This window comes from Camelus dromedarius, chromosome 12, assembly GCF_036321535.1.
Source record: "Camelus dromedarius isolate mCamDro1 chromosome 12, mCamDro1.pat, whole genome shotgun sequence".
Taxonomy (NCBI): domain Eukaryota; kingdom Metazoa; phylum Chordata; class Mammalia; order Artiodactyla; family Camelidae; genus Camelus; species Camelus dromedarius.
Genome location: NC_087447.1, coordinates 8,421,606 through 8,444,956, shown reverse-complemented (window position 1 = coordinate 8,444,956; position 23,351 = coordinate 8,421,606). Strand labels below are relative to the sequence as shown.

Here is a 23,351-nt window from a genome sequence, read left to right as displayed (position 1 = left end):
AGGCCAAGGTATATAAGAGCCTTGTGGCCTGGAGATGTGAGGACAGCTGGACAAACAGCTTGGGGGTTCTGGGGCCAGTCTCCTGCCAGGACTTGGTGCCCTCATGGGGGAGTGGATGGAGTGCTGAGGGCAGTGCGGGAGATGATGGGCCCCTACAAACACCCTCCTTCTCTGAGCCTGTGTCCAGTCCCGCCTGGGGAAGAAGCTCCCTCCCTAGTGCCTGACCAGCTCCAAGCCAGGCTCAGTCTGTAAAAGGCTCAGCTGGAAACTAGGGGCTCAGTTGCAGTTGGTTCCTGGGATCATTTGGTTAGTGAGAGGATTCCCTACCAGCCTCCTAGCTCATGGAGAGTTCCTGGATAGAAATGCTCCCATGGCAAATGATTTGTAGAGCCAGGAACTATCCTTTAGGGACATTTTGGTTCATAAACACCCAGGGTTGGACTCCTCTGTGCTGACAGGAATGTGGACTTAAGTTCTAGCCATGCTCGCTGAGAAGGGGTCAGATCTGGAGACTTCTGAATGGCCAAGAGCCATGGAACCACATGCCATTAGAAATGAATGCTATCACACAGGTGAAAACTTCTCCTTGTGCAGGTAAGGAGACCAAGGCCCAGAGTAGGCAAGGGATTTGTCCATGACCACACAACATGCAAATCTAGAACTCAGCCCTTTTGATTTCATTGCTCTTTCTGCCATGTTAGCAGCCATTACATATCCCAGATTTTCTGAGTCATCCAGATTTTGCAAAATTTTATTCTGTTAAATAAATGGGATTTAAGGTGTGTGACTACCTGTGGTTTTGATTTTGATTATTTTGTGAGACTTTTCAAATAAATAATTTACAGATAAAGAAAACACCTTTGCTCAGATCACATGCCCTAAGTGTGAGTTTGAACTGATTGACCTGGAGAGAATTCTGGCAGACTCCAAGTGCTTGCCAGGCCCACAGCAACATTCTGAGCAAGGAGCCAAATTGTGAGCTTTAAACCTTGTGGCCTGTCTACCCTGGCCAATGGGTGAGGTTAGAAATTCATTCAGAGATTAGAAATTCATCCAAAGACTGCCATTAAAGGCTGGACTTGAGTCTAGTAATCAAAGAATTGGCTCAGCATGAGGATGCTTCCCAAGCGACGCACTCCAAACTGGATGGCAATTCACTGAGCCAGTTGCCTCAATTCAATGAGGCAATTCACTGAGCCTCCCAGTCCAGGGACAGAGAGAAAGATGTAGGGAAACCTGGAGGACCTGGAGTTGTAGAGGAAGAAGCAGAGTTGGACAGAGTGAAATCCAGAATGGGGGTTTGGGAATGGCAAGAGGAATGGGTCCTATGGTGGGGGGAGGTCAGTACATCCTGACCAGCATCCCAGTTCACCAGGAGTCCTGAACATGTGGCTAGGAAGTGCTTTCCTGGGCATCTTCCCTTACCTTCCTTTGGGTCTTTGCAATAACCACCCAGATACAGTGCAGGAATGGTCATGGCTAGGACATCCTGGGAGCTACCATGAATTCTGGAGAACTGAAAGATGGGGTTGAAGTGAGGGGGCTAGTGTTCTTCACTGAGCCCAATTCTTCTCCATCGAGGTTGAGACCTACTCATGCCAAGGGGAGGCATTGGTGGCCCCATTGTCAGCTGACCCTAAGCCAAGTGTGGTGAAGGTGGGATGGGGAGAAGTCAAATGCTAGGCACGTGGGAAGGGCAGGCATAAGAGAAGTGAAGACAAAAACCCTTGGGGCAGGTTGGGGCCTGATCATGACAAGCTTTGCAACAGAGTTTGGAATTTATCCCAAAGAGAAGTCACCAAAAAGTTGAAGTGGAGGTGCGGTATGGGCTGGTTCATGTTTATTAGGTTCTCTCTTGCAAATATCTAAATACAGATTTGAGAATAATTAGCTCTGTGGCTGATAACTGAAGCCCTGCAGTGTGTCTGCATTACTCAGTATGGTAGCCATTAGCTCTTACCTCCTACTAAGTGCTGGAACTTAGCTACTTGGAATGGAGATATGCTACTAGGGTCAAATACAAACCAGATTTTGAAGATTTAGTATGAATTAAAGCCTTTTATAAAATATCTCACTTATAACTTTTATATTGATCACAAGTTGAAATGGTAATACATGGATATATTGGGCTAAATAAAATATATTGTTATAGTATGTAATATATTATTAAAATTAATTTCATCTTTTTAATTTAAAAATAGCTGCTAGGAATTTTTAAATTACATGAGTGGCTTGCATTATATTTTCATTGGACAGTGCTGGTAAAGAATCCTAGAGGAAGAGGTCCTAGGAAAGGATTTTGAGAAATGTCAGCATTGAGATGATAAAGGAATTGCTCTTGGAATGGTTTGGTTATCAGGAACAGAAACCCTTGAGTTTAGCTTTTTAAAAAGGAGTTTATTCAGAGAATTCAGGATATTTAATAGAACCCAGAGCAGAAAGAGCATCCAGGGCTGAGAGGGAACTGGGATCTGGAATCCACTGAGAATCAATGCAAATGGTCTCACCAGCTCTGTTTATCTGGGTCCATTGTGTCTCCTGGTCATGTCTCTGTGTACCTGCTTTATTCTTTCTCTGCAATTGGCTTTCTCTGCTTACTTTCATCTGGGCCAGCCCACCCTCGTGCTAACTTGCCTTCCCAGGACAGGAAACAAATGATAGTCTAGAATCTCCATGACCCAAATCCCAGCCCAGGAGGGAACATGGAATTAATGAGATTTGGATCCAGAGTACCCTCTGATCCAATCAATCATGACCAGAGAGGTGTAGGGTCATGTAACTGTTCAGTTAGCAGGTTCTGGGGAGGTAGACCTTTGAGGAAGGATAGGCAAAGCGACCGCCATAGCATTTATAGGAAACCGCAAAGGAGACAGAAGGAGCAGCCAGAGTATGGGAGGCAGCTGTAAGCACATGGCATCTCAGAAACCAGGGAAGGAGGGCATGACCGACAGAATGAATGAAATCTGCTGTAAGGTCAAGTAAGAGAAGGGGTGACAAGTGACCTATGGATTCAGCGTGGGGGTGATGAGTGTCCTCAGTGAAGGCAGTTTCAGGGAAGGGTGGGAGCCAGAGCAAGTTTGGATGAGGTTAGAAAGTGGAGGTAAGGGAGGCAGGCAGCAACTTTGTGAAGTTTGCCTGCAAAGGGGAGGGAGAAAGAGACAGTGTGGCCCCTGGAGGGAGATATGGCATCCAAGGAAAGTTGGCTGGTTTGCTTGATTTGTGTTGAGATAAGAGAGATTATTCAACAGGTGATAGGAAGGAGCCAGGAGAGAGGGAATGGGCAGAGACCTAAGCGGGAAAGCAGATGGCTGCTGGTGGGAGAGGCTGGATGCAGAGTCCCAAGGGAGGACCGGACTTTCTACTGTGATTGGAGGAAACTTGGTAAACACGGTGGTGGATATTGACAGAGTTCAGTTATGGCTGCAGCGTTCTTAATTAAATAGGAGACAAAGCTGCCTGATGGGTGTGGGGCTGAGACATGAATCAGAGACTTGGGGTGAGCAGGGGGAAGGAGTTTGGGATTGAAGAAGCCCCGGCTTCTGCCTGCAGCCATTCTGGGCTTGTGCAGTCAAGTGCTTACATGCATGATGGGACATGTAGACACACATGTGGTATTTCCAAGCACAAGACGTGCTATAGACTACCTTGTGTCCCTGCCCAAATTCATACGTTGAAGCCCCAACCCACAATGTGAGGGTATTCGGAGGTGGGGCCCTTGGGAGGTAATTAGGGTTAGAGGAAGTCATGAGGATGGGGCCCTTGTGATGGGATTAGTACCCTTATAAGAGGACAAACCGATAGCTTGCTTCATCTTTCCCTCTCCTGCCATGTGAGGACATAGTGAGAAAGCATCTGACCATCTGCAAGCCAGGAAGGTGGCCCCCACCAGGAACTGAGCCTGCCAGCACCTTGATCTTGGACTTCCCAGCCTTCAGAACTGTGAGGAAGAAATTGTTTCAGTGATCCAGTCTGTGGCATGTTGTTATAGCAGCCCGAGCAGGCTAATACAGGCTTGGTGCATACACACCTCAGTGTACTCACACTGCACACACGTTCATATCAGCCCAGCTTGCAAGTACCTGTGTGCGCATACCTGCATGTGCACGCAAGCTCGGATGCACAGATGTGCATGTTCACGCATCCATGTGGTGGCCTGCTCCCTTTCCCATGCCCATTCCTGATCAGCATGGCTCGAGTTCTCCATTGCTGTTTATTGAAATCTCCCATTGAAAAATGAGGAGCAAGAGAGGGAAGAGGGTGGGAACAATGGGGGAAGTGGCCAGTGGGGAAGGGCTGGACAGAAGAATGTCGGCCTGGGCTGTAGGGAGGATGCAGGCAAGGTGGGGTGTGCAAAAGCCTGTGGCCCAAACTTTGAGCTGGCCAGGGCTGGGTTGGGGGCCTCTGGTGGTGGTGGAGATGCCTTCACCAAGTTCTCCGAAGACTGTGTCCTAGGAACATGGATCCATCCAGAGCCATCCCCAAGGTGCCCTCGGAGCCCAGAGACAGGCAAGGGTTAGTCTCTGAAGGGCAGGGAAAGGATGGTCTGTTGCCCTCAGCTGGGGCCCAGGCCCGGTTCACAAGGCTGCAGAGGGATCTTCTGGGATGCCTTTTCTGCTTCTGGCTCCTGCTTTGGCTTCTTTGCCCGCAGGGACCTAGGGAAAGATTGCTCAGGAAAAGCCCGGGGCTTCCTCATGGAGAATTGTTGGTGGGGCTGGAGGCAGGGGACTGACCAGGTTTCTACATCTTCAATAGTCTCTGGCAAGGGCCGATTGAGTGTCTCAGGCAGGAAGAGGGCTGCGCTGCCTCCTAGGAGGGTGATGGTCCCAAAGATGACATTGGGGATGAAGGGCTGCAACTCCCCTGTAATTTTCACCAGCGGGGCCATCATGCTTCCCACGCGGGCCCACAGGTTACTTATGCCCATACCTGTTTGCCTGGGAGAGTTCAAAGAAGGGGTTGGCAGGCCAGTCCCAAAGAACAGCTCTGGGACCTGTGAGCAGGGGTGGGAGGATGCTACAATCCCACCTGCCTTGTATCCTTTGGCTGGTTGGACCCCGGGTCCCACACCTACCGGATGACCGTGGGGTAGAGCTCGCTGGTGTAGAGGAAGAGGCAGCTGAAGGAGCTGGACAGGCATCCCTTCCCAAATACGGCCAAAATTGTTCTCAGGGTCATCAAGTCTGGAGGAAGGAAAATACGGCAGACCTTGGCGCTCAAGCGCACCTGAGTGTTCCCACTCCTCAGCAGACCTTGTCTCCCTTTCTGTTTTGGCTGCTGGAAAGCTCAGATCAAACTTAAAGCTGAGTAATAGCCCCTCTGCTATTCCTAGTGCTTTGCAGGCTTGTGTCCTGCTGCATTTGTGTTTTTCCCTGGCTCTGATCCCCTCTTCTTATATTTTGTTGTATCTGTTTTTGTCCTAAAACATCTCAAGTTCTTTGGAAGAATAGTGTCAACACACAAGCATTTATGTGAAGTAGAAGTGGCTCTTCCAAGGTGGTGGAGGAGTAGGTTGTGCGGTGTTCCTTTAACACTGGGCTCTGATGTTTCCCCATCCAAGCTCATCTTCTGCAGTGATGTCACCCAGGCCATGCCCAGTTCCTCCCACTGTGCAGACACCACCATGCTTTGCCCAGTTTAAGTCAGATCTGGAAAAGACCATCAACACCATCTCACCCAACTGAGTTATTTTCTGGATGAGAGAACTGAGCCCCAGAGAGCACAGGGATCTGCTCAAGGTAACAGAGTGAGTGAGAGGCAGAGTCAGCACATCTGGGGTCCCCGGGACCCCACTTCCCAGCCTGTGATTCTCACAGACACATTGGCCTCACAGGTCAGCCTCTTTCAGAGGGTCCTGGGGTAGCCCCAGCGTCTCACCCGAGGGCACAAAGATGAGAGCCAAGATGGACCCTCCTGCCAGGAGTAGAACAGCGGCCTCTGTGATGTGCCGGCCCAGATAGCTTACGGAGATGATAGTGATGAACTTGGCTGGGATGTCAACCCCACCAAAGATGAGCTGGAGAAGGTAGAGGTTGACTCCAAATTCCTCTACACCCATAGCCAAACTGTAGTAGGCAAAACCGGTACAAAACCTGAAGGGCAGAGAGCAATTGAGTAAGACCTGCAGCCAGGCTGGGACTGCTCCTCATCCGGCTTATTGGGTCACCAGGATGGTGAATAGTTTCATTTCTTGTCCCAATTGCCACTGATTGGTAGGGGCTGCTTGAGTGCCGTTTTGAGGTCTCTGAGATTGTGTCTGGGCTCAGTGAGAGAGTGCTGGGATTGATTGGTTATGTCTGACAGGGGCGTGGTCTATGCTGTGGTTGCAAAGATGCTCCAGAGAATATCCATCCTGGAGAGACTCTTGGAGACCAAAGGGAGCAGTAAATGATCTCTCTTGGTTGGGTCATGGTTTAATACCCAGAAGGGAGGAGGTGAAAGTCAGCTGTGCACATGGGTCAGACGCCTCCCTTCCCGCCTTCTGAACTGTAGGATCCCTTTTGAAGAGTTCCTGAACAAACTGAATCCTTTTCATATGGGGATGGCCAGGCTGGAGAAGGGACTCAGAAGGGGCTATGAAGGAGCTGCAGGATGCCAGACAGAAGAGGCTTCTCAGGAGAAACACGATTTCTGTTGTTAAGTCTTGAAGCCTTGAGAGCCAGCCTTGTTCTGCGGGGTCCCAGGCAGCAGAGCTGGACCCAGGGGTGGTGGTGGGGGCAGAGACAGAGAGGCACATCCTGAGGGAACTGCCATGGCAGGGATGTAAACTGGTGATGGGGTTTGGAGCATTGCCCTGTGGGTGAGGTGAGTGTGACCCCAGAGGAAAGCAGGACCTGATGGCTGGACCTGGGTGTGGGGCAGGGATGTGGGAGGTTTCTGGGGTTGGGGCTAGGCTGGGGCAGCCCAGAGGAGGGGATCCCTTGACTCCTCTTGCAGATGCCCTAGGCCTTGTCCTCAGATGAGCTGGCTGAGGCCTGTTTGTCATTCCTGCCTTGGTGGGGGTGCTAGGGTGTGGGCAGGGAGGTGTGGTGGATTACCAGGCCAGGGAAAGACAGAAGGTCATACGGCGCAGGATGGGTGTCCGGATCAGGTCAGCTAAGCTGTGCTTGACCTTGGCCAAAGAAATCTCCTTCTGCAGGTTGAGTTTGAGCTCCTTGGGGCAGAAGAAAGGGAGAGGGCCATTAGTGACCAGCTTGGGGGCAGGAAGAAGAAGAGAGGGCGGTGCAGGCCGGTGACTTCAGAGAAGCTTGCTTAGGGCATTAGATGTGAGGTAGGCTTGTGAGCGGAGGAAACAGAGGAGGCAGGGGCAGCCCAAAAGCAGAGCCCAGATTCTGCCCGAGACAATAGACCCTCTCAGCCTCTACCTCCAGGCTGAGTTTTTCTCCCTCCTCCTTCTTGCCATTGAAGGCAGCGACCTGCCGGAGTGTCTTCAGGGCCTTGGAGGACTTTCCAGACAGGACCATCCAGCGTATGGACTCTGGCAGCCACCTGGGGGACCAGAATCAAGTCACAGTGGCTCACCCTCCTCTCCTCAACACCAGAGGCCCTTTGAGAGTCTGGAAGAAGATCAATAGCCGGCCAGGGGGTAGGAGGCCCGGAAACTCGAGCTGCCTCACTGTGGATTTCATGGAATTTAAACTTGGCCAAGCCTTGCACCTGGGCAGCCTGCAGCCAGCACAAATTCCAGTGTTCTCTTCTTCTCTTTCCAGGAGAGCCTTTCTCCCGCCCCCCACCTGGGTCGCTTGTTGTCCTTGGGTGTCGTTCTTAGCCAGGAGCCTTGGGCCCTGGGCCCTGGGCCAAGGCAGGTCGGGCCTAGGGAAGGGACGGTATGTTCAAGGCTGGACAGCTGGAGGGTCCTGCACGTCCACCTTCTTTGGGGTGCATTCCAGGTCCTGGGTGAAGTGGGGGCAGGGCTGCAGTCCTGGGGCAGCTTAGGAAGGGGGCCAAGTTTAGGGTTGTGACCTAGGGAATGAGTCTGAGGACCCTTCGATTCTCCCTGAAAAAGGCCAGATGTGCTCAGGAAGGGTGGGTGCCAGCACAGCATGGGGTCTTGGGATTGGCCGGAGCGTGACCAAGCTCCCTCTCCCCAATGCCCGGGCTGTACTTTTGGGGTTGGCTCCTGCTGAGCCACCCCTGAAGGTCACTGGGTGAAGAGGAGTGGAGGAGGCAGACATGTGGGGAGAAAGGAGGGATGCTTGGGAAAGTCTAGTCCAAGGTGAGGTCCACTCTGGCTGTGGCCCCTGTGGGCACCCAGGTCTTGGCTCTAGCAAGGCCCTAGGGGGAGTGGACGTTGGTCAGTTGGTTTCAGATCACTGGTCCAGTGGTGGCCTGCTGGGTCCATTGTTACCCACCCTCCTGGCCTTATGGTCTTGTTTCTGTCCTGACAGTCTTCTCAGCCTGTGCCTACCAAGATGATCAGTGACTTCCTCCCAAACACCAGAGGCGGGGCCTGGATCCGTCCTCCTCTCCCTGAGAATAATGACAACAGTGACTTCAAACTAGTGAGCCTCCCCGTGGACCAGGCACAGGTAACTCTGGGTGATGGGCATTAGTATCTCCATTTTTCCTAGAAAAATCTTGAGGCTCAGTGGGGGTGAGGCTTGTTCCAAGTCACACAATGAAGGGGCCTGCTAACCATCTGCCCTCATTTTGCTTCCTGACTCTTGCCTGCCATCCTAGGCTGTGGACATCCCCAGCTCCAGCCTGGACCCTCCAACCATCTCTCTCACTGCAAGATTGCCCACTCCCCTTGGGAACTTATTGTCCTTTCCAGAGGTCACATTCCAGTTCTGCATCTTTTTGTGTAAACTTGGGGGATGGCTTCACTTCTCTGATCCTCAGTTTTCTCATCTGTGAAATGGGAATCCTAATGCCCCCTTCACACAGAGATGCCATGAGCATCAGGATGACATAGGGTGATGCCCGGAACTTAGTAAGTACATAGTAAGTGCTTGAGAAAGTGTCCCTCCAAGACTTCATGTCTGTTCCTGAGCTTGTTCATTGTTTCCTGTTCTTTGGCCAACTGCCAGCTACCACCCACAGATTCGTTTCCTGTCTTCAGTGTGTCCTTACTCAGGGTCTCTGCCCCAGGCCCCTTGATTCTCCCAGGTTCTCAGGTTTGACCTTTCCTTTCCTTTCTATCTCAGACTCAGAAGTCCCCAAGCTCTGAGGATTTATTCCTTCAAAGTGCCTCTCAGACACGTTCCCCCAGGCTCCTCCTGCCCACAGTCACCTCCCTCTGTCTCCTGTCTCCACTTACTTGGATCTGCCCTCCTGTGTGATTATGTCCCAAATGACAGTTTGGTCAGGACTTTCAGGATTTTGGTCTGTCCCTCCACACGAAGCCAAGGCCTCCCTGGCATTCTGGGCTCACCACTCACCACAGCCTGGCCCCATGCCAGCCACCTCAACTTACCCCCGTTTTCCACTGTGGGCAGCCCCTGAGCACTCCCTCCAGCCACATGTCCTCCCTGGAATGCCCTTCCTGACTCTGGGATGGGGTGTCTCTGGACAGACAGAGTCGGCCAGCCTGGTCAGTCATGGGCTCCCCATTTAGCCATGGATGGCCTATGTAGGGGGCTGAAGAGGAGGGGGCCACATACCAGGACAACAGGAAGCAGGAGAAGAAGGGAACAGACACAGTTAACTGGAGCCAGCGCCACTGGGGGATGGCGTAGGCCAGGCCGGGCAGAATGAACTGGCCAACGGTGTAGAAGTAACCGATCGCAGTTGACTTGATGGCCCGCATCCGGGTGGACACCCACTCGACATCTGCAGGGAGAGCCCAAGGACCAGGTTAAGACCCTGCTTGGCCCTGGGCACCTCCTAGCAGGGGCATCAGCTCCTGCCCCCCACTGGCTACTTGATCTGACCCTGATCCTAAGGCTGCATTGCCCCCATTGTACAGATACTGTGACTGAGGCTCAACAAGGTAGGACTTGAACCCAGGTCTGTGTGACTCCCAAGCCCACACTCTTGACTGCCTCCCTAGTGACAGGTGACTTCCCTTGTTTTGCCTCAATTCCCTCATCTGTAGAATCAGGGTAATAGTGTTACCTAACTGTGTGTGGACTGAATGAGATCATGTACCTGGCAGGTGCCAGGCCCAGGGTAAGTCCTCATATTGAAGCCACCTCACATTATGTTCAGAGGGGGGCCTCTGAGGTCCTGAGAGGAGCAGCACCTTGCTTGACCAAAGTTACCCGGCGCCAGTGGCTGAGCCAGGCTCGGACCCCACTCTTGGCTTCAGGTTGGTGCTCCCCCAGCTCCTGTTCCCTGCCCCCTCCCCCGTGGCTCACTCAAGATCACGGTGCTCAGGCTAATGCCTGAGATGCCGCAGCCACACAGGAAGCGGAAGACCATGTAGACAGGGAGGGTGGGGCTGAAGGCTGCGCCTGAGCCGCTGGCCGCCAACAGCAGGTAGCTGCAGATCAGGATGGGCTTGCGGCCAAACCTGCAGCTCCAAGAAGAAGAGGGTCGGTTAGCCACTGTGAGCCAGCCAAGGAGAGTGACTATGCAGGCCTCGGGGCAAAGGGCTGGACTTCCCACCTCCCAAAGGGCCAGGCAGGGCGTGTAACTCTCTCCCCAGATAGAGCCTTACTGGAAATTGCTGTATTATTTTCGACAAGTTTGCAGTTACAGGTTTGAGTTAATGAGTGATTTCCTCCACCCCCAGCTTAGCCGTCTGAACAGGGGTCAAAGGACCACTCATCTCCAAGCTGGGCATCTACCCACTTCCACTGCCACGCCACCACTCTGGTGTCCAAAAACCTTGAGGCATGACCCCCAGGCCTGGGGAGGCTGGAATACTCAAGGTGGAGGGGTCTGGGAGGCAGAGAGAAGGCTATGGCCCCCCAGAGGGCTGGCTACACAGCAAAGACCCCCTCCCACCTCCCCCAGCTCTTTGCCTCTTCGGGGGTGCCTGGGTGGAACAGAGAGGGGCGAGGGTCTCCATGGGTTATACCTCCCCTTGTGAGGCCCCAGCATCTCACCTGTCAGACAGGTCTCCCAGCAAGGGCCCCCCAACCAGTATGCCCGCCATGAAGATAGACTGGGCCATCTCCTTCAGTTTGTTGGAACTGCACACCAAGTCCCACTGCATGGGAGAAAGGTAGCGCCAGCCTGGCTCAGTCCAGACCAGCCCTCTCAGCCGTGCTCAGCCCGTGTCCCCCCATGTGCGGCTCACTCTCCCTGCACCTTCACCTGACTTCCCTGTGCCCGGCCTGCTACCCCCAAGTGCTGTTTCCCCTCCAGCCTGACCCGGGGCTCCTTGGGTCCCTGACCCGTGGTTGTGTAATGACAACACCCCTTAAGCACATGTGGCCTGCCATATAGCTTACAAAGTCTGCTCAGCTGTCACATCCAGGTCTGTCCTCAAGCTCCTCCACTCTGCCCCTCCAGGCTCATCCGCACCCGGTGATTCTCTGCTTGTCTGCTCCTCACCTCACACATCCAAGGCTAGTCCCCCTGCCTGCAACCTCTCTCCTCCAGGGGACATTTCTCTACTGTTGCCACCTCTCTCCATCCCCTACCCTCAGCCTCTGTCTCTTACTCTCTCCTGACTCCTTCTCCATCTGCATTTGCATGTCCTTAAATCTCTCCACCTTAACAACAAGGACCTACTGTAGAGCACAGGGAACTATAGTCAATATCTTGTAATAACCTATGATGGAAAAGAACCTGAAAAAAAACATATATGTGTGTGTGTGTATATATATATGTATATAAACTGAATCACTTTGCTGTACACCTGAAACTAACACAATATTATAAATCAACTATACTTCAATTAAAAAAAAATCTCTCCATCTTAGAGCCTATTTTCCTTCCACGTTCCCTCTATTTCTCCCTTTCCTTCAAAGCCAAATCTCTTGAACAAGGAACCACATTTGCTGTCACCCTGTCCTCATGTTGCCTTCATTTCCCAGTTCTGCCTCCATCACTCCTCTGAAACTGCTTGCCGAAGCCCCCGGTGACGTTTCTCACCAGAACCAATGGAACCTTCTGCTTCCTGACCTGACTTACATTTGGCTGCCCTCAACACCTAGTCTTCCTCCTTTTCCTCCATAGGTTCCTTTCTCTCTCACCCTTCCAGGTTCCCCAGGGCTCTTCTTGGACCTTCCTCTCTTTTTGTTCACTTTCCCCAGGAAATGCCATCTGCTCCCATGACTTCAGTGACTAGTTTACGGTGAAGACTCCAAATCCCTGTCTTTAGCCCAACCTCTCTTCTTGCCTCGAGACCAGTGGATTCAGCTGCCTAATTGAAATCTCAACATGGGTGATGTTCTGCGAGCATCTCAGAGCTAACGAGACTTGTCACCTCCCTCCCTGTAAGATCTCAATCTCAGTGACTGGTAGTCCTTTTTTGACTCCTTCCTCTTCCATGTTACTATCACTTGCTTCTCCAGTTTCTAATTTTTAAAACATTTCTTGAATATGGATTCTACTATTTTCACTACTGCTTACTTAGCACTGGCCTCATCATCTTTTCCTTGGGTTAAGAATAACAGCCAATGTGTACTGAGGACTTACTACGCACCAGGCACGGTTCTAAGTAAGCACTCTCCATGCCTTAACTCTTTTAATCCTCAGCACCGCCTGATGGTATAGAGCTACTACCTTCCTCATTTTACAGTTGAGGAAACTGATCCCGGAGAGGATTATTGCAACAATCTTCCGACAGGTCTTGGCCTCAGTCCCTCCTATCCATCCTTTCCATGATAACCTGGATGGCTTTCTAAAACACCTCTCAAATCAGGTTCCTGCCTCCCCTAAGGCACTTCACTGGTTTCCTCTTGCCCTCTGCGTAAAGAGGAAGCTCTGTTAACACAGATTTATAAAGTCCTCATGCTCTGGCCCCTGCCTACCTGTCTGGCCTAATCTCCTGCTAATCCCTGACACGCACCCTTGGTCCAGCTATTCTGAATTACTTGTGTAATGAAGTGAAGAATCTATTCACTGGAAATGCCTCATGAGAATGTTTGGGAAGGAAAACAGTGTGGGGAAAGAGCCACACATGCCGGGGAGCCCTTCCCACTCTCCTCGAGGGAAGTGAAGGGGGGCTGGGGGATGGGGAAGACTCCAGGTCCCCCAGCTGTCTCAGAGCGGCATGGCCAGCAAACCCAGTGGGCTCTTCTGGTTGGAAAGGGAGCCTGTGTGGTACGTGTGTGAGGATGGGGGAGGGAAAAGAGTAAAGGAGGAAGAGAAGGGGCATGAAAGGAGTACCCCAGTGGGTGTCGGTGTCTAGAGAGACTTCTGATACCTTGTGGCATGCCATGTTCAATGACGGGGGATCCTGGAGCTGGATGGGGACATGTCGTTCTTGACATTGGCTTGTGAGTGAAAGAAATGGATGCTCCTTCCACTTTGTTTAATTAAGAGGGAATCCCTGGCCTGGACTTGTGTGTTTTCCCCCTTCATGGTGGTGGGAATGGTGACAACTAGAGAGACCCTGAAAACCACGTGTTGAAGACAGCAGAGCTGCTGTTCGTCTGGGTCTCTGAATGACGTAGGAAGGGGATTGGGAACAGAGGAGCATGGCAAACAAGGGACCAGATATAGAGAGAACTGGAGAGATTTTTTAAAGGCATCCTGGAATTTTGGAGGGAGGGAAAGATATTTTGAAGGACTTCTGGCATGCTTTCTGTGTAGTTAGTTGTACAAAATCCTAGAGAAGACTGATTTAAAAAACCCTATAAAGGTTGGCTGGGGGTGTGGGTAAATTAGGAGTTTGGGATTAGCAAATATAAATTACTATATATAAAATAGTTATACAACAAGGACCTACTATATAGCACAGGGAACTATATTCAATTTCTTGTGATAAGCTATAATGGAAAAGAATCTGAAAAAAATATACACATGTATGCATAGGTATAACTGAATCACTGTGCTGCACACCTGAAACTAACATCATAAATCAACTACACTTCAATTGAAAAAAACCCCAAAACCCTATAGCTGAAGCCTCCATTCTTCAAGGTGTTGAGAGTGTGACTTATGGTTCCTTTGACTTTGGCCCCGTGAGTGGGCCTGGCCACGTGGGCTCCGTGGTTTTAATTGGGTTACACCAGTGATTCTACGAAAGCTTCAGGCTACTGTGCTCCTCTTTGCTTTTGTACTTGATTATCTTCTCTTTATTTTAGCAATGTTGCTGGCCCTTTGAAATACGTCAAGATCATCTCTCCTGAATTCCAGGGGCCACGGGGTTCAGGCTGGTCCAGGGGCATCTTTTCTGGCTGCCTGGCACAAGCAGGCAGTTGGTAAGTATTTGTGGAAGGAGAAGCACATTCAGACACCCCAGTGTAGTTCCTCATTTCTTCCACCCTCAGCATCCTGTTCTCACCTCCAAGAGGACACCAGTTACATAGCATTCTACCTGCCTGTTTACTTGTCTGTCTCTCCTGTATTCCGTAACCTCACTGAGGGCGGAGACCTCTCATTTAACTCTTTATCCCTAGCAGCTAGCAGAGTAGTTGGTGCACAGTGAACGTTAATGTTTGTCCAATGAATAATTGATGGGTTTACATATTTTACTGATAAGGCCCCGAGAGAAAAATGTAACTTGTTGGTTGGAGGGAGCCAGTCACTCAGCTTCTGTCTAGTCCTCGGCATGGCCTGGGCTGACCTCTGGTCTGTCAACTTTCGGCTGCTCCCAATATCCTATCCACTGTTCTTGGCCCTCTTTGTCCTTTCTTGGAATGGTTAATCCTAAGGAGCTGGGGTCAGGAAGGGAAGAACAGGAAGCCCGCTGCCATGTCTTCCTGAGTGATAATGTATCAGGAAGGTGATGGGGGAGAAACAGGGGGCCGACTGTGCTCAGGAGGGAGGTTTGCAGATGATGCCTTCATAGGTGCTATTGTCTCCATTTTACAGACAGAGAACCTGAGGCTTAGAGGGTAAATAACTAGCCCACGAGTACAGCTTGGCTCATTTCAAGGCAGGGACTCAAGCTCAGACTGGCTGGACCCCCAGCCAGCGCTCTTGACCACGGCCCCCTGATGCGTGCTTTGCTCTGAGCGCTGAGCTGCCGGAGGGAAGGCTCAGTGCGCGGGAGCTGTGGCCATGCGGCACTGTAAGGCATGCAGCATCGGATGGGCCCGAGTTGGGGCTGAGGAGGCAGCCGGGGCCACAGCCAGGTGAGCTGGTCTGATGTCAGACCCAAAGGGTGAGGGACAGGCTCAGGAGCTGGGGCAGCAGCAAAATCACAGGCCAGGAGGCCCCTAGGAGGGCGAAGCAGAAGGCGTGTCATAAAAGGTCAGGGCAAACCATTCGTGATGAAAATCACGTTTGGCAGGATGGGGACCCTGCTTGGTGTGTATATACGGGCTGACTCTGCCAGGGGACCCCACACATGGACCGTACTCCCCCCCCCCCCCCCGCCCCGAGCAAGAACAAGGGAAGAAACGTTCCCTAGATTTGGGGTTTTTTAGATCTAGTTTAGGCCTTGGGGAGAATTGCTGTGGCCCCTGTGAGCTCTCGGGTCCCTGATGAAACCTGGTACGAGGGCCAGAGAGGATGAGCCAGGTACCCAGGGAGACCCAAAAGGGCATGAGTTCTGCCACCTAGCGGCTGTGTGTTCCTGGGCCAGTTACTTAACCTCTCTGCGGCTGTCTCCTGACTGTAGAATGGGGGTAATACTAAGGCCTGCTTCTCAGGATTGTAAATAGCATAAGGAATGAGGAGAACCCAGCACTATACCTGGCAAACAGCTGACAGTATGTGATAGCTGTTTACTATGATTGTCACATGTCATTGCAAGGCCTGCACTTGTAGGGACAAATGATGCAGTAGAAAGGCAATGGATTCTGGAATCAGGACTCCCCCTTCACAAGCCCCCTGCTCCGTCCCTCTTCCTATAAAAGCTTGACATGACCATCATGGCTGAGAGAGCCACCTTTTGGATCCAAGCCCAGTGTATTCCTCTGGGGTGACATCTGCTGTGGTCATAAAAGAAGATTCTCAGGGTCATGAAAGAAGGAATGCAAAGTACCAACCCAGGGCCCTGCACATAGCAGGTGCTCAGTGAGAGAGTCCCTGATCCTGGAGAGCCCACAGCACGACTCCAGGCTCCTCCTATGCAGAATCCCGGCTTTCTAGGTGAGGGCCGCCATGGGGGGTCAGGCTGGCCCAGAAACGTGGCTGGGGTGGGGCGCTCTGATCTTTACCCAGGAGTCAAATTAGAGGCTAGGAAAGAGGCGATGACAGGAGGGGTGCCCAGGGCAGGGTTGAGGTGAGCAAATGGGGGTGAAGCAGGAGACAAGAGATGGACAGGTGGTTTGGGAGGTGGGCAGCCTGGGGATTTGGGGGTGGGGGTGGAGGAAGACCAGAGGCTCAGCAGGGAAACCTCCCATCACGGAGACCTGCTTCTGGGAGGACCACTGGGGCAGGCTCTCTGCTTCTCCCACAGCTGACTTGGGGCCTCCAGGGACCTGTGTGGCTGGACAAGTTTTCTGTGGCCCTGGACACAGGACAGGAAGGCTCGAGGCCCTTAGAGGGAGGGGCATGCTCATCCAAGGACAGGCCCAGGCCTTCGAGGGCTGCAGGGGTGGGTTTCAGGAGCCCCCCAGACCGAGCTGGGCACCGGCAGGCCTGAGGTTCTGTGGTATGGGAGCTGTGGGCTCTGGCTCCTCTCCAGGGAACCCAGAGCCTGCAATCCATGCCCCTCTACACTTTCCAGACTTAAAAGAAAGCCCTTTGTTTCCTTTTAATGTCCTAGTAAAGCTCCTTCTGAAAAATTCCAACCCTGTCTTTGCTGAACCTAGAGAAAGGAATGTAGGGTCACCTCTGCCAGAAAAGCTTATGGGATCAGAAGGGGGAGAGGAACTCCCCGCGCTCTGGGCTGGACCCAGCATGGTCCTCCCACCCTCGCCTCCTCCATGGGGAAGTTCTTTGTTATCCCATTTCACAGGTGAGGGGACTGAGGCTGCCGACTAGGGGAGTAGAGCTAGGTCCTGCGTTCAGGCCTGTGATGTTTCCTCCAGAGGAGGGCTGGGTGGGGGCGTGGAGTGAGGCAAAGCTATGTGGCCTGGGTGAGCCGGGAAGAGCTGTGACGGCTGATTCCCCTCTTACTGGGGGTCCCCCTATTCTTCTAGGGGAACTAACCCCCTGGTTCTCAGGACACCTCTTTAACAATGACCGTGACAACAGCAGTGGCCGCAGACATTAGCTGAATGTGTCCTGCAGGCGCAGGGCCCTGTGCTAATGTTGTCCTGGGATTACCTCTTCCACCTCCCTCTCTCTCTCTTTTTTTATATGGAGGTCCTGGGGATTGAACCCAGGACCTCATGCATGCTAAGCACGTGCTCTACCATTGAGCTATTACCCCCTAGGCCCTGCAGTATCTCTTTTAATGTTCACATTTGTTCTTACTTCATTTTACGGATGAGGAAACCAAGACTTCTGGGGCCGTTAAATCCCCCCAAAATGGCAGAGTCAGAATGTGAACTCTGCTGCTTGGTGCTGGCTCATGATCTGGCACTGTCCACCTGGGAGATGGTCTCTTGCCACTACCAACCAGGGTCATCTGGCTCAAGCTGGTTGCCAGATGCTGCCTTCCCCATCACCATCCTGCCCCTCAGGGCTGGCAAGTCCAGTGCCCTGCCTCCACCCCGGAGGCCCACCCCTGGGTCAGGCCCAGCCACTGCTCTACCTTTAACAGGTGGTGGCCTGCAACCACACCCCACCTCCAGCAGATGGAGCATGTATTTGTCAAGTTTTGAACCATAAGTGGAAAAATCAGAAGAGTTTGACGTTGCTGGGCTGGTACTAGCACCTGGCTGGGTCTGGCCACCGACACTTCCCTGACTGATTGGGGATCCCAATAATGGGCTCTCCTGGCTGAGAGTCCTCAGGGGAGCCAGAGCCTGCCCAGGACCCGACCTGGAGAAGGGTGCAGACCCTGAGGCCCGGTGAAATCCTGCATTTTGGTGGGATGCAGATTCACATGGCCTCAACTGCTGGAAGGGTGACTGGGAACCCAGTTGGCATGGATGTGAACTGACGCTTGACCGGGTACAAGACGTGCAAGCTCTGCTCTTGGCCAGGCTCCCTGGATCCGGATGTGCACCCTGGAGGGGCAGCCACTTGCCTGCAGTCAGCACTGTTTGAGTCCCTCCTGCGGGCTCCGAGGGGGCACAGACTTCATTCAGCATTAACTGGGCGCTTCTTACACACTGCACCGAGCAGGGCCGCAGCAGGGCAGGGTGCGCAGTCTCAATGAGCCAGGGCTGGGGCAGTTGGGTTGGTAGGGAGGGGTGGTTCTGGAGCCCTGAGACCTGCTTTGACTCTCAACTCCATGCTTTATGAAATGGGCTGCCTTGGACCAGGAACCTGTTACTGGGGTTCCTCATCTGTGAAAATGGCATAAATAAAGGTACTAACCTCAGAGAGTTATTACGAGGATTAAATGAGTTAATATGAGCAAAGTGCTTAGGACCATCTGGGGTGGGACAAGCATGCATGCAGTAAGTGGTAGCGATGGCGATTATTTAATTACTCCCTGTAGGATTTTTGTTTCTTTGGCGAGCTTATGTGCTTTGTAGAACATGGACGGTGGCTTTATCCCTTCTCTCTGTCTTCCCAGGGACAAGATGTACAGCCAAGCCACCTGTACATCTGAAACTTATTTACAGGTATTGGAGCATCTTTGACTTCTCCCTCCTCCTCCTGTCCCTCATCCTCACATCCATTTGGCTCCCCAGGCCCAGAGATTCTAACTCCTTAACATCTCTGATATCTATTCTGACTGCCCCTGCCATCTGTCATCTTTGTCCTGGATCCCTGTGGCAACATGCTAACTGGTCTCTCTGCCGCTGGACTAAAACTCCCCACAAGCTACTCTCCACCCTGTAGTCAGAGTGACTATCCTGAGAAGGTGGGCTGAGCATGCCCGCTCCTGCTCAACACCGATCAGTGGCTCCCTGTCACCCTGGGGACAGAGGCCACACCTTCACCTCAGCATCCAAGCCAGGCCCTCCCCCTGTCCTCTCCAGCCCATGCCCGATGGCCTCTGCACCCCACTGCCCGCCTCTTTCAGCCTTCCTCCGTCTCTTGTGGTCCTGACTGTTTTGCTCTCTTCATGCTTCTGTGACTGTGCATTTGACGCCATGCACACTGTTCCTTCTGCCTGGGGTGCACTTGCCCCCTGCAGCCTGCCCCCTAACTCTCACTCCTCCTTTACACTCAGCTCAGACTTTGCTGACTCCAGCAAGCCCTCCTGGATTCCCTGTCCAGGCTAATTAGATGCCCCTCCTCCGGACTCCCAGAGCACCCTGAGATGATAAAGCTCATATCCATTCGTTACACAAATATTTATTTCACAGAGTGCCTCCTCTGTGCCAGGCACTATTCCAGCTGCTGGGGATACAGCAAAGCAGCTGAAAATCCCTGCCTCGGGGAGCTCGCACACCCCACCACCCTGCTAATAATCCTTGGTGGGTGGGTCTGCCTCCTCACGAGAGGTGAGCTCATCGAGGGCAGCCAGGGCTCTTGAGTTCTTTGACTCCATGTCCTCGATATTGTGCGTGTAGCAGTCAATAAATGTTTGTTGGATGCTGGATGCGTATCAGGCACTGTGTTTGGTGCTGGGGAGAAAAAGTACATAGGACAGGGAAGAAGTATCTGGGGCTATGAGAGGCAGCAGATGTGATGGTTAGGAGCATGGCTCTGGGGCCAGGTGCCTGTGTTCAGATCCTGAATCTGCCTCTTACCGGTGGTGCGACCTTGAACAAGCTCTTTAACCTCTATGGGCTTCAGTTTCCCCATCGCAACGATGGGCTTAGCATGCAAACTACCCTAGAATGCTGTTGGGAAGGTTAAAAGTGTTAATATTGATAAAGCACTTAAAACAGTGTCCGGCATGTAATAAGTGCCTTATATATAAACAAATACTCATTAAACAAATGAATAACAATCATAGACTCTGAACGTAGATAGTCCTGGATTCAACTCTTTCCTCTGTCAGGTTGTAATCATATAAAATCCTGGGAAAGCTGTCGAACCAGACTGCGCCTCAGTTTCCTCATCTGTGAACTGAAGATTCTAACGATACTCCCCTCACTGAGATGCCATCTCCCGGGGTTCCAGGACTGCAGGCCTGGTACCAGGTAAGGACTTTGAAATGCATCTCTTCTGATGAGGTAAAAGCAAGATCCTGCCGCTGAGGGGCTCATGGTCCCCTGTGGGAGAAGGAAAACACTGGGCTGTGCTTGCTGCTCAGATGCCACTTCCTCCAGGAAGCCTCCCTAGAACCCTGTGGTTCATCCCTCTTTTGTTCTGCCATAAATGCCTCCCTCCCGGGCCTTTTTTGGGCTTTCGCTTTAAATTCCGGCTCCAAAACTGACCAGCTGTGTGGCGCTGAACCTTCGCTTCCCTTCTCTGAGTCTTAGTTTTTTTGTTTTTTTTTTTAAATTTGTAAAAGAAGATAAAATCACCTTCAACAGAACATCACTGTGAGAATCAAATTGCAGGAGACAACATCTGCCCAACACTAAAATGCGCCTGGCCGTTTATGAATCCTCAACAAACGCCAGTTCCCATTTCCTCCTCTTCATTTGACCCTGGGCTCCAGTTCGTTTGAGAGCCTGATTTAACTCCGTAACCCCCAGCGATGGCAGGTAAAGAATCAGTAAATAAATGAGGGTGTGAATGAATGGCAGGTGAACCTGTGAGTGCCGGTGGGAGTGGGTGAGAAGCTTTCTGGGTCTGCTCAGGCATCTTCCAACCCTCCCCTCTGTCCATTGCCTCCTCCACACGCCCTCCCACCTTGAAGATTTTGCACGAGATGGAATTTTCCTCCTTCTCCCATTGCCTGGCTAACTCTTACTGGGACTCATCTCAGCCCAGGTCACTTCTTTAGAGGAACTTCCTCCGACACTTCCCTCCTGCCCCTCCCCGCCTGCTCCCAGCCCAGGGGTAGGCCGTGGTCTGAGGTCACAGCCCTAAGTACTTTGAAGTTATAATTTGATATTCCATTAATTGATGCTACCCCTGCTAGGCTGTGGACCCCGTGGGAACATGGACCGTGCATTTTTGTATCCCCAGGGCTTGGCACTGTACCTGTCATAGAATGGGATGTTTGTTGAAGAAAGCTTGTGCTCTGAATGTGAAGAAACAGAGCCTTTTGGTCTGTGAGCATCTGCACCCAGGTCCCTCCTCTCTGCCTGCCCCGCGCCCTGTCCTGGCCCCAGCCTGCTCTCCTGTCCATCAGTGCTGCAGGGTGTGGGGTGCTTGCTGTAAGCAGAGGGAGGGGGTGGCTCTGGGCATACCTCAATCACAATGGAGTCCCTGCTGTTGGTGTCGTAGGTCCAGCCGTCCAGGCAGGGCTCAGTGGCCCCCTGGGTGTCATTGTGCAGGCTGGTGTTGGGTGGATACACGAAACGAAGGCACGTCTCAGGCTTCCCACTCCGGCCGATGGGGAGCACCCAGGGCCCCGCGGAGGCGTTGGGTGGTGGGCGGCAGTGGTGGATGGGGGTGGCTGCTGTGAAGATCTGCAGTAGGTTGTGGCTGGCCATGCCGAGGATTGGGAGGCCAAGCAGGACTGTGTGCAGGAACTGGAAGGGTCCCTTGCTGGACACACGGTCCACGAGCTCGGCGAAGGTCATGGTGCCGGGCAAGATGAACCGGAGCTGTGGACGGGGCGCCAGGCCGGGGAGAGGTAGGTGGTGATGGAGGGCAGGTGGATGGGTGTGGAAACACATGTGGAAGGGTGTGCCCAGGTGTACGTGTGAGTGCGCATGTATGTATCAATGTGTAAGGATGTGGGGCTTAGCTTGTGTGCCCGCAGATTTATGTGTGGATGAGGATGTACCCAACCGCATGTCCAGATGCGGGGTCCCAGGCGTGGTGTGTCCTGGCATGTGTTCACAGGGGTGTCTACAGGGATGTGCACATTTAGATGGGGTGTGGGGGGCACAGCTGGGTGAGCTTGGGCGTGTGGCTGTGTGTGTGGGGACTTGAGGGTGCGAGTAGGCATGTGTTAAGCTAGATTGATCACGTATGCTGCAGGCGTGGGGGCAGTGCAGGCCAACCGGCTGGGACCGAGGGGCCTGGTCTTGGACTTTGGCCACACAGGATGGATGTCAGGAGTAGGTGGGAGAGGTCCCCAGTCACACACAGGGTTAGCAGAGCCCAGGCTGTGTGCTGGGAAGGTCTCCCCAAGCCCAGCACCTCCTGGCTTTTGGCTGTCCCCTGGGGCTGGGCACATCATACTGGGGCAGTGGAAGGGGCCCAGGCAGTTCCCAGAGGGCATAAGGGACTTGGCCAGTTGCAGTGAGGAAGCAGCACCTGGCCTCGGGGGCCTCCCAGGGGTCCCTGGCGGCTGGAGCTTGGGGGGCCTCCATCCCTCCTCACCTGGTAGCTGGGCCTGGCTCCCTCCGGTGGGGCTGGTTGTCGGTGTGGCTGAAGCCCTTGCTCTGTCCCCGCGTCCGGCAGCTGCTGTAGTTTGGCAGCTCAGCTCCTACAAGCTGTGTTTGTGCCTTCCCCAGGGGGGCTTATATAAGGCATAAGCCGTTTTCCGGGCTAATGTTTGACTTTCTTTTGGGGATTAATGATACCGGCAGGGAGAGAGCTGTGGACCCACTAAGCCCAGCTTTCCTCAAAGGGCTGCCTCAGCAAAGGCTGGGGCGGTGGCAGGGCTGTGCCTGGCGGGGCTTCGAGCGGGACAGAGGGCTCGGTGCTTCAGGCAGGAGGAGTCTGGCTGGGGCAGGATTGGGAGGCTCTGGTTTGAGCCCTGAGGGCCCAGGGTCCTCTCTGAGGGATGGTCTGGAGACTTGGAGCTGAGAATAGCCCCCAGTGGAATAGAGGGTGGTACTGCCTATAAGCAGACAATACTCCCCAGGGCACCAGCTTCCCCTGCCTGGTGCCTCCTGGGAAGGGGCCTGGAGATTTGCCTCCCAGGAAATGGTAGGCACATCCAGGCAGAAAATGTCACCTGTGTCTGTCCCTGAGGGCTCAGGGCTGTCACCTCAGGGCCCCTGGGGCAGCCAGGTCTCCCCTGTCTGAGTTTCAGACCCAGGGGAACACTTCCTCTTCCACACCCGCACTCAGGGGTTGGGATCCCTTCAGATCAGTTGCTTCCCTTTAAAGACAAATCGCGGTCCCAAGGGTTCTGTTTTTCTGTCTGAATAGTATTTTAATTATATAATAGTATGTTTCTTGCATAAAATTCAGGAAATACAAACAAGCCAAACAGGGGTGGATATAGCTCAGTGGCAGAGCACATGCTTAGCATGCATGAGGTCCTGGGATCAGTCCTGAGTACCTCCAATTAAAAAAAAAAAAAAGACAAAGAAAATAAAAACACTACCTCAAGCCAAACAAAACATCTAGTCTCACCTGAAAGCCCCGTGAGTGAT

At 52.7% G+C, this 23,351-nt stretch overlaps 1 protein-coding gene and 1 long non-coding RNA gene across 3 annotated transcripts; one reads left to right on the top strand and one right to left on the bottom strand.

Annotated features, from left to right (window-relative positions):
• Positions 1-4,191: 4,191 nt before the first annotated feature.
• On the bottom strand, positions 4,192-22,472 carry SLC22A8 (solute carrier family 22 member 8). The gene is made up of 11 exons (XM_010983036.3): positions 22,348-22,472; positions 21,264-21,623; positions 10,989-11,092; positions 10,296-10,450; positions 9,600-9,768; positions 7,362-7,485; positions 7,035-7,150; positions 5,875-6,089; positions 5,072-5,180; positions 4,731-4,934; positions 4,192-4,652 (listed from the first exon to the last, which is right to left on the bottom strand). The coding sequence occupies exons 2-11, from the start codon at positions 21,597-21,599 to the stop codon at positions 4,553-4,555; spliced, it is 1,632 nt and encodes a 543-aa protein (XP_010981338.1). The 5' UTR covers positions 21,600-21,623; positions 22,348-22,472; the 3' UTR covers positions 4,192-4,552.
• LOC116155277 (uncharacterized) lies at positions 7,485-21,268 on the top strand. 2 transcript variants are annotated; one of them, XR_010383317.1, is made up of 7 exons: positions 7,485-7,582; positions 8,385-8,525; positions 12,144-12,326; positions 14,142-14,258; positions 19,961-20,102; positions 20,417-20,612; positions 21,040-21,268. It is a non-coding gene; the product is annotated as an uncharacterized LOC116155277 (long non-coding RNA). The 2 variants fall into 2 exon arrangements; XR_004139141.2 differs by lacking the exons at positions 7,485-7,582; positions 21,040-21,268 and adding an exon at positions 7,604-7,823 and having other exon boundaries at positions 20,417-20,682.
• Positions 22,473-23,351: the final 879 nt, after the last annotated feature.

Bases quoted from the DNA above. Each gene is read 5' to 3' on its own strand.
- SLC22A8 (XM_010983036.3), bottom strand. From the start codon at position 21,599: ATGACCTTCGCCGAGCTCGTGGACCGTGTGTCCAGCAAGGGACCCTTC. The intron at 9,769-10,295 runs GTGAGCCACGGG...CTCTCCCTGCAG, and splicing joins CCTGAGCACCGTGATCTTGA to ATGTCGAGTGGGTGTCCACC. The intron at 7,151-7,361 runs GTAGAGGCTGAG...TTCTGCCCCAAG, and splicing joins GAGAAAAACTCAGCCTGGAG to GAGCTCAAACTCAACCTGCA.